Source organism: Azolla caroliniana, unplaced genomic scaffold (assembly GCF_043228905.1).
Source record: "Azolla caroliniana isolate FFs.n. ecotype wild unplaced genomic scaffold, voAzoCaro1.0.p SCAF_15, whole genome shotgun sequence".
NCBI lineage: Eukaryota > Viridiplantae > Streptophyta > Polypodiopsida > Salviniales > Salviniaceae > Azolla > Azolla caroliniana.
Window position 1 is genome coordinate 18,346,048 of NW_028230450.1, and position 10,057 is coordinate 18,356,104.

The following is a 10,057-nucleotide window of genomic DNA, read 5'->3' on the forward strand; positions in this document are numbered from 1 at the left end:
GCATACCTGTGTATAAGTGCACATTTTCATGTGTATCCGACTCAAATCCATGGTTTTGTATTTGCATGTGTGCAGTCCTCCCTTTTTCTGTGGACCTTATGTTGCTACATGGTTTGAGTATACATGCAAACCTTACCTTTACAGGCTCAATAACTTCACATTGATATTGATTAAACAGTTTAAGAACTGTTCTCTCTACATTTTCTGTTGGCATTGCATTCCATGTTATACTAATGAATTGTCAAAGATTATGAAATGGACTCCTGGCTTCTCCATTCAAAACAATCAGGCTATTTTAGGATACTCTATTCAGCTAGAAGCCTACCTTTGATAATATCATGAAATATAAGCCTATCTTCTTCAACAGCTATTATGTGACCCACAAGTTTTCAAAGTGCCCAGAACACAATCCTGTGTGGCTTAATAGCTGCGCATTAGTCCAAAGACGTGGACAGTTAGTCCAATTTTATGTTGAGGGCATAGGCTAATCATGGCACCCCATCATAGAACATTAGGGTTTTCCAAAGGTTCCAATATGTTATATGCCTCATGTATGCTTCCATATTCAGCTCAGCGTAAACATCAACAAAAGTACTCACTCCCTAATGCATCTTGAATAACTCAATGATGACGATTCAGGATTGTTGTATGGAAGATTCATTTGTATTATTATTACAAGCTTTCAATATCAACAAGAATGTGCCCTGCTGGCTAGGCTTGGTGTTATGTTTCTCTTCCATTACATAGGGCAAGAACAGAGCATATCTGTTTCCTCGTGATTCTGCAAATGCTGAGATAATGGTATTCCATGGGTCCTTAACCCAATTAAAAGATTAAAAGAAAGGCATGTATGGAAGATTCATTTGTAGTATTACAAGCATTTAGTATCAACAAGAATGTGTCCTGCTGACTAGGCTTGGTGTTATGCATCTCTTCCATAACATAGGACAAAAACAGCGCATATCCGCATCCTCCTGATTCTGCAAATGCTAAGATAATGGCATTCCACATTCCATATACATACATACATATATATATATATATGCTTGGGTCCTTAACCTAATTAACAGAAAGGCATGCTTAAAAGAGATTACAAGATGAAGATCAATCTAGAATCATCAAGCCTTCCAAGAACTAAATCTTTTGTTCTCATAAGACTTTGCAAAAAAGGCCATGGAGCGAGTCTACAAAAGAAATTGAAGCTCTGCATACAGACCCAACCTACATAAGGAATCAGGATTACAAGAAGAAGAATATGAATGAACTCTTCAGAGTCCAAGAGTAGCTCTGGTCTCCATCCATTCACACCTAAAGGCCTATTTGCCCACCACTATGGGCTCTCATATAGCCTACTTTTGTTCCTTCACACTTTTGGCCGGGTCCGGACAAAATTCATGTTAGTCCAATCATAATAAGCCTATTCGACTCCGTATTCGGCCCATGACAAATCTACATGCGTAGCTCAAAATGGAGGCGAGAGGGGGTTCCTACACTTAAAATGGCCGGGTCAGCATTCAGATAATGCCCCATCAAAATCGAACTTTTCAGGATCATGCGCAAATACCTCTCCGTGGCCAGCTCTCTCCTCTCGACTACACCACCTTGAACCCAACCCATTTGGTCTTGAAGATGTTTCATCCTTATGGTTAACATTGTCCATTCATCGACCAATCAATTCCTAGGCTTTGGCTCATCATCTCGTTTCGCATCTCACTTTGATTTCCTGCAAAGCTCAACAACTGATTCACACTAGGCAGGTAGAATGGAAAATGTTTTCATCTTTTCTCTTTACCTTGGGTTTTAAACTCTTTATATGATAAAATCTTTTGGCTCAGACTCTAAGGGGCCACTCTTTTGCTTAGATTGTACAAAGAGAGGAAATGTAAAAAGGTGGGTTTAGGATAAATTGAGCCTCGTTCGTGGATATGTCTCGAGATTATCGATGCAAATGTCATGCAATCAAGAAAGAGCAGAGCGCAAACCCTTTTTTAGCATCAACTTTCCAAATCAATGATTTTAATAGATACGAGAGCCAAAATGAACACAAAATGATGTCAATGAACGTATTCCATGACTTGAGCATGCAACATGGACAAGAGTAAGAGTGTAAACGTATTTAAAAAAGATATGCTCGGCTTTCCAAATCAGTGCTTACATAGAGTTTTGCACGATTTACACTTGGGAGAGCCAAAAGGAACAAACAACGATATCAATGAGCACACCCCATGACTTATGGCATGTGGTGTTGTAATATTGTGGATATTAATATTTGCTGGTAGTTCATATAGGCACATGATTTCTTCCTTAAATTACATTTGTAAAGAACGAGAGTGCTGAGAGTTGCATACTCAATAGGGAGGGAGAGGGTGTTTATTCGTTTTACAAAAGTGTAGGTAAGGTTTTTAAAGCAGTTCTTTTTCCTCTTCATGATTGTCCATTACATATCCATTACACAACCACCACAACATACCCATGACCACCCATTCTTACCATGTACACCAATGCATTCTCCTTATCGTACCCATTAAGTGCGCCACCCTTAATAATCCATGACATACATATGTGTGGACATCTATATTGTTACATTCCTTATTCAACTACCATTAAGTGTGACATTTTGACAAATACTTAGGTAAAGCATGGCAACATTTTTTTCAATTTGTGCAAGTGACATTTTGAAAACAAAAATATAGAAATATAATCCCATCATAAGTTAAGACACAAATGTTTTGTTTAATATTTAAAAAACAACAGCCATTGAGTTTGATGAGCAAACAGAAGGCATGGGTTACTTGAAAACACCAATTGAGTTCGGTAGCCAACAAGATTTCTAAAAGGGAAAGAAAAGGAAATTCAACTTTTGCTTTCAAAAACATCCTTGCATTCAATGAGTGAGCGCAAGGCTTGGACAAATTATTGTTGCTAAAAGATCTCTGCATTACACAAACTAAAGGTACAAGGCCAATACCTATTTTTTGGGTTTAACCATTTCACCCGAAAAGGGTGAATCCAATGCTTAAACTTAACTTTTGCTTTCAAAAGCACCCTTGCATTCAATGAGCAAGCACAAGGCTCGGACAAATTATGTATTGTTTCTAAAATATCTCTGCATTTCGTAAAGTAAAGGTACAAGGCCAAGACCTATTTTTTGGGTTTAATCATTTCACCCGAAAAGGGCGAATCCAATGCTTAAACTCAACTTTTGATTTCAAAAACTTTTTTATGTTATGTTTTAAAAGTAGACGAAAAGAAAGTTGGGAACTCACAAGGTGTGGACTCCTCCCTCCCCCCCTCCCTCTTTTTTTGTCATAAAGAAAATGTTTATTGTTCATGAACAAACACTTTGACTATTCTCGTTTTTCTATTGTTTCCTTGAAAAGAACTAAACTTGGGTTTGGAGGGCAAATGCAAGGCTCAAGATCATGTATTTTTTCCTTGTTTCTCCCTTCAAAAAAAACAAAAAACTTCTCAATTGATGAGTGAGCACAAGGTTCGGCCTTTCCACAAATGTGCTTGGTTAAGTGCTCTTTGAGCAATTGAATGTTGTACTTGAGAAACGATATGGTTGGGGGTTGAGTCAGGGGGAATCAACAAACCAATGGGGCAGTTGTGGGTATTTTGGGGTCTTGAAAAAAAGAAGAAATTCCAACCATATATGTATATATTTCAATACATAATTTGAAGGATAGTAAATAATTACTTTAAAGTTGATTTATCACATACATGATATCGTAATACTAATCACAAAGACGATTGTGATGTTATGCAACTACCCTCGTAGAGTGTTGTGCATTTGCACACCCGACTTGTGAAAGGCTACGTTTTGGCCAATAGTATAGCCGTGTACCTAGACATCAACAATAGATTCATAGGGATTTATGGGAATTGGAAGTACATTTTCCACGCACATCCTTTCCCTCGTGTGAGTATTCACGAGTATATGTCGATTCAGTGTTGGCAGCACTAGAGGAGCTTGTAACTAAACGATTGCTCATGATAGCTATACATGCAACATTCGCTTGCGGATCAATCGATCCCCGAGCGTAGTTCGAAAGGAAAGGTGAGATGAGAGTAACTTAGTGAAGGTGAGAGAATCAATAGAAGAGGAGCAAGGCCCATGTCTTTGGTTTTGTTTGCTTTTGTATGTATGTTATGTATATATGTGTGCATGTATGTATGTATGTATGTATGTATGTATGTATGGTATGTATGTATGTTATGTTTGTATGTTATGTATGTATGTATGTATGTATGTATGTATGTATGTATGTATGTAAGTATGTATGTATGTATGTATGTTATGTATGTATGTATGTTATGTATGTATGTATGTAAGTATGTATGTTATGTATGTATGTTATGTATGTATGTATGTATGTATGTATGTATGTATGTATGTATGTATGTATGTATGTTATGTATGTATGTATGTAAGTATGTATGTATGTATGTATGTATGTAAGTATGTAAGTATGTATGTATGTATGTATGTATGAATGTATGTATGTATGTATGTATGTATGTATGTATGTATGTATGTATGTATGTATGTATGTATGTATGTATGTATGTATGTCTGTACATAGTCCATAGCTTTTTGGGGGCTAAAAGAACAGGGGATATGTTTTTTGTTCTGGAATCTGAACAAAAAAGCCCCCCTCCCCCCCCCCCACCACATCCATGGCTGAACAGAGAGACATCCATGAAGAAGAAGAAGAAAAAGATGAAGAAGCAGACCCTTTCCATCATCAAAAGCTGGATTTGATTCGAACCCATTAACATCAGGATCCCAAAGATCCACTGGCACACCCACCGTTTTCTACTCCTGGATCTGCAGCCACCAGCAGAAGAAGAATCACATCTCCTTCTCAATTGCTCTGTTTCTTGTTTCTCAGAACAGAGAAGGGAAAAGAGAAGGGAAGGGAAGGGAAGAGAAGAGAAGAGAAGAGAAGAGAAGAGAAGAGCAGAGAAAAGGGCCCATTACAAATCGTGAAGGAAGAGAAAGTATGGATTCTGATGATTCTTCCAAGAATGCCCCGATCTATCTCAATGTCTATGATGTCACAGATATTAACAACTGTCTCTACTGGCTTGGCCTTGGCATCTTCCACTCTGCCATAGAGGGTATTCTTCTGTGCCTGTGTTTATTTAACTGTGCATTTGCAACTAAGTTTAGATCCTTACTTAGTTTTGCTCCATGCATACATATGTATTTAATAGCTTTCTTGTAACTTGGTCAGAGAAATATTATCATAGTGGTTTGGACTTGACAGCGAATGAATTGCCATTTTGCCACACGAAACCACGAATACAGACATACACACTCACAGGTTTAAAAGCTTTTAGTGTACCTTTATCAGTGATGGAATACCGTTGTAGCATGAACTTTATTGTGAATTAGTCTAAGTGCACACACACACACACACACACGCACGCATGCACAGAGGTACTCGTGATGCATACAGAAATACAGGTTTGAATGCATTTTTATATCTTGCTTGGGGATATATTGGCTTAAAAGTGTGAACCTGATGGCGAATTGGTATTTGCCAAATGGATTTGCAGAATATTGAGCAATCCTTTATTCATCATGGTCTGGGTATAAGATATTTGGTCATTTGATTTAACCTTTCATATCATTTATATGTATTGGTTGCTTCTTCCCCTGGGTTTGTATAATCTGTTTGGTCTATCTTTCACCAATTTCATATTTTTTCCCGAAATTTCAATGCAACTATGTCCCAAATGAAGGGATAAATCTTTTAATATGAATGCTCATTTTGGTTTGCTAATATGCATATTGTCCAGTAAATTCATAAAAACATTAGAAGACAAAATACTGAACTAAACCCTTGCTTTCAGTATGTTTATAAAGTATCATGATATATTTGAAAACTACCAAAACACAATATATTTAAAAACTACCAAAATGTAATGGAGTACAAAATGTACAATTTCAGGTATTGTAGTAGTTTTTGAAAACTTTGGGATATTCTTGTGAAAATCCACAACAGTAGTTATATTTTGGTGCGTTATATAATATATAATATATATCTATATATTAATTCAAGTACTGTATATTTTATCTCTCCTGTAAGGTTTCTTCCTTTTCTCCAAGCCGAGATCTAACCCTTTCTGTATATATTTTTTGTCTTGATTTTGTCTCAGTTCATGGTGTGGAGTATGCATTTGGAGCTCATGATTACCCATCATCGGGTGTCTTTGAGGTTCAACCTAGGTGTTGCCCAGGCTTCATCTTTCGGAAATCCATTGTTGTCGGGAGAACAGACAAGGATCCCATACAATTTCAAACTTTCATTGATCAAATGTCATTGGACTATGCCGGTGATTCCTATCATCTGATAGCAAAGAACTGTAATCACTTCACCAATGATGTGCTAATGAAGCTTATTAAAAGACCTGCCCCAGGTTGGGTGAACCGGGTAGCAAGAATCGGTAAATATATATGAATTAGGAAGTTCTAGTATCAACATGTTAATATTAAAATGTAGAGAAAAAACACCAATATACCCATAAGTTGTTGAGTAAATACTAGAATACTGGTAGGTTTTCAAAACCTACCAGAATTCCCATCTGTAATACAAAATTGCAGGGATATTCTGGTAAATAGTAACTACCCAACAATTTCAGGGTATTTTGACATTTTTCCTGAGAATCAATTTTCTTGTGTGCTAGAAGAATTTTTGTATAAAGTATTCTATTGTTAATCCCCACTTAAATAACTTTATGCATGAGCTTGGTTATTGTATAACTCATGGGATAGATCTGTATGTGTTTGCAGCTGCCTTTTGCAGCTGTCTTCTACCGGAGAGTTTGCAGATAAATTCTGTGAGACATGATCCAGAAGACCAGAGCTATGAATATGCAAGTATGTGTAAAGTTTCCTATTTTGTGAAGAAGCTTTTGTATGTGTTTCCATTAGTTGATACCTCTGAGAGTCTGTGTCTAATATGGAAACGAGGACGGCTCTTTGAAATGCAGATGTACAAGAAGACTTCTTCGATGAGGAGCAACATTTGCTAAGGGCGCCGAATGGCAATTTACAATCCGATATGCAAGATTATTTTTATGACCCAACAATGATAAAGCGAACGGCATCAAATATTTAATAAGCAAGTGAACTATATAAAAATCCTGAGTTTGCAGCCAATATGAACCAGGGTCCATTTGTTACCGTATTCTTTCTTGAGTAATTTGTCACTTGTATACTTTCTTCTCTCTTCGACTGCGAAGGATGTTGTACGGCTGACTGAACATACAGGCTTCAAAACAAACTACTGCTTCTAGCACTCACACATCATTTATTAGGCCTTCTTTTATTAATTTTCGAGGAGACCATTAACGACTTGTAACGTATGTTATCCTTGGAGGGTACTGCCCTTTTGTGTAATATCAGGAATAAAAATTATGAACACAAAAAAGATAAAAACAAATTGTTTCAAACTATGCTTAATATTATTATTATTTGGGTTGGATGGGAATTGTGCTGTTGGTGGCTGGACGTTTGCATATATTTTCATAATGAGAAATGCAAAACCTTAAGAGAATTCAAGAGGTGCTTTTAGGAAAGAGTTGGGAGGGAGTATGGTGTTTGAAAATAGAGAGGCATGGATGATGTTTGGGAAGATATTTAAACTGACTTCTATGGATTGATTGCCAAAATACTGCCTACTTGTTTTTTATATTTGTAAACTGATTTAATAGGTGTTTTAGCAAACGATGCGTTATAACAATCTATTCTGATTCTTTAAGTTTTTGTGTTTTTTAAAAGTTATTACCTTGTTTGTAACAATTTAATGGTGATGTATGATGAAGCATGATGTGATCCGAGTATCTTTTGGTTGTATTCGATGTCAATTACAAATGGAAACTCAAAAACATTGTTTATGGGAATGCATTGAGTCAACAGATATGGCAATGATTCCTTATTATTTTCCCCCATTGGTTTTCACTTGGGGCATGGTGGTTTGGACATCACTTGTCCGTGATGTCTTCCATTATGACAATGAATCTATGGACCATGGCTTTTACACTAAATATGGAAGTGTTCATACATTACCACTGTTGTCATTACAGTTTTCAGGAGTAAGGAAGGAAGTTCAACCAGTATGGGAGATACTGAGTAGTACCATTGTATATCACATTTGGAAGGCTAGGTGTTCTCTCGTTTTCCATCAACTTATAACACCATCAACTGAAGTGGTTTTGAACATTTGGTTAGACATAGTTCATACTTTGAAAGGTCAATGAGATGGTATAGTTGGAGATTCTGAGGCTAAAATTGCTCAACGGAGTGAGTTTCTTATTATCTGGACAACTACTCCATTTTTTACATCCAATTACAGCACTCTGTATTGGCATTTTCAGCCGCCGAAATGGTTGTTTCCCCCGCCAATCACATAGAGGTTTAAAATCTTGTAAATTGTTTATACTAATGACAAGACATCTTTAAAAAAAGAAAAAAACATGATGTGATGTGCCAACTTCATTTTGCTCCAACCATAAATTATTTGTGTAATGACTTGAGTGTTTGTGGAATGAGCTACAATTCACGTTTAACTTATTACTTTATAATGTAATGCATGTATTCAGGTTCTAGTTTTGTGAGTATCATAATCTTATCAATGGTTGATTTTTTTTTAACCATTGTCAAATGTGTAAGTTGTATTAGGTTATAGTTGGTTTCAAGAACATTGGCAATTCGTGAATAGAAATAGAGTGTAAGCTATATTAGGTTATAGTTGGTTTGAAGAACATTGGCGATTTGTGAATAGAAATAGAGGACAAACTTTATTTTGCTTTGCACATGATAATTTGGGTCATCCAAATGTGTTTCAATTTCTTTACTTATTTCACAAAACACTTCTCTTAACATGCTTATTATTTCACCTTGACCCTAGTCAACCCCTCAAGAGAGGAAATGGGTACGAACTTAACCATGTAATTTGTTCAAATAACATGTATAATTGAGAGAAAGGTGATCCAAGATGATAGCTTGTCTGAAAGGCATTTCAAAGACTTTTGGGGAGAAAACAAAAAAATTGGTGGCATTTGGGGAAATACAAAAAAATTCGAGAGTATTCTGGACTTGTCTTAAACTAATAAATTAGAAAAGTTAGGAGCAAAATTAATAAATTGGAAAGGTTAGGAGCAACTCGAACGCTCCACATATTTGCACAACTTTGCATGCAATTCATACAAGGAGCTCAAATCAAAGGTCTTACAACATCTCAGGCGCAACCAACATTTCCTTTGGAGACGTGTCAAAACGCATCCTTAAACATTGGCAAAAGCCATGTATAAAACTTAGGTCTTTGCTCCAGCTTATCTAGAAACGGGGATCCACATGCAACTCCTCACGCATAAAAGGAGCTCAAACACTCAGGAAGCCCAGGACATTTGTCCCCTGCGAGACGTATGGATGAGGGGGGTTGAATCCAAAATACAACTCGAGGAAGCATTGTGTTGGAGCTTACGCAAGCCATCTTTTGAACATATCGGCAATTGCCTCGATAATTTCGAACAAAGTTGATAGTCCGTAAAGGCATGTCCATAGCGGTTCGGACAAAACCTATAGACATTGGCCGGACAAACCTATAGACACCTTCTTATTGAGAGAGAGAGAGAGAGAGAGAGAGAGAGAGAGAGAGAGAATTGGTTTCATACTAGAGAAGAAACCCTATTAAGTGGTTTCAGCTGAAGCATAACTGCCATTAACGGCTTGCACAGAGCAGGAGGTCTGGAGAACAGAGGAGCCAGACAAACAGATCGAGACAGAGACAGAGAGAACAGAGAGACAGATACAGAGACAGATACAGAGACAGAGAGAACAGAGAGACAGATACAGATACAGAGACAGAGACAGAGACAGAGACAGAGAGAACAGAGAGACAAAGACAGATAGAACAGAGAGAACAGAGAGAACAGAGACGGAGAGCCAGCCAAGAGAGAATATGAAGCAATGGAGGATGAAGCTTCCCTGCCTCTCAGCTTCTATTGCCGGAACGCGCGCCTCTGGCTGAAGAAGGCGGCATTC

The 10,057-nt window shown here is 37.1% G+C and overlaps 1 protein-coding gene across 1 annotated transcript; it reads left to right on the forward strand.

Moving 5' to 3' along the window:
• The first annotated feature begins 4,731 nt into the window (after nt 1-4,731).
• On the forward strand, nt 4,732-7,494 carry LOC147854895 (deSI-like protein At4g17486). The gene is made up of 4 exons (XM_087331356.1): nt 4,732-5,124; nt 6,169-6,456; nt 6,803-6,889; nt 7,003-7,494. The coding sequence occupies exons 1-4, from the start codon at nt 5,007-5,009 to the stop codon at nt 7,128-7,130; spliced, it is 621 nt and encodes a 206-aa protein (XP_087187482.1). The 5' UTR covers nt 4,732-5,006; the 3' UTR covers nt 7,131-7,494.
• The last annotated feature ends 2,563 nt before the right edge of the window (nt 7,495-10,057 follow it).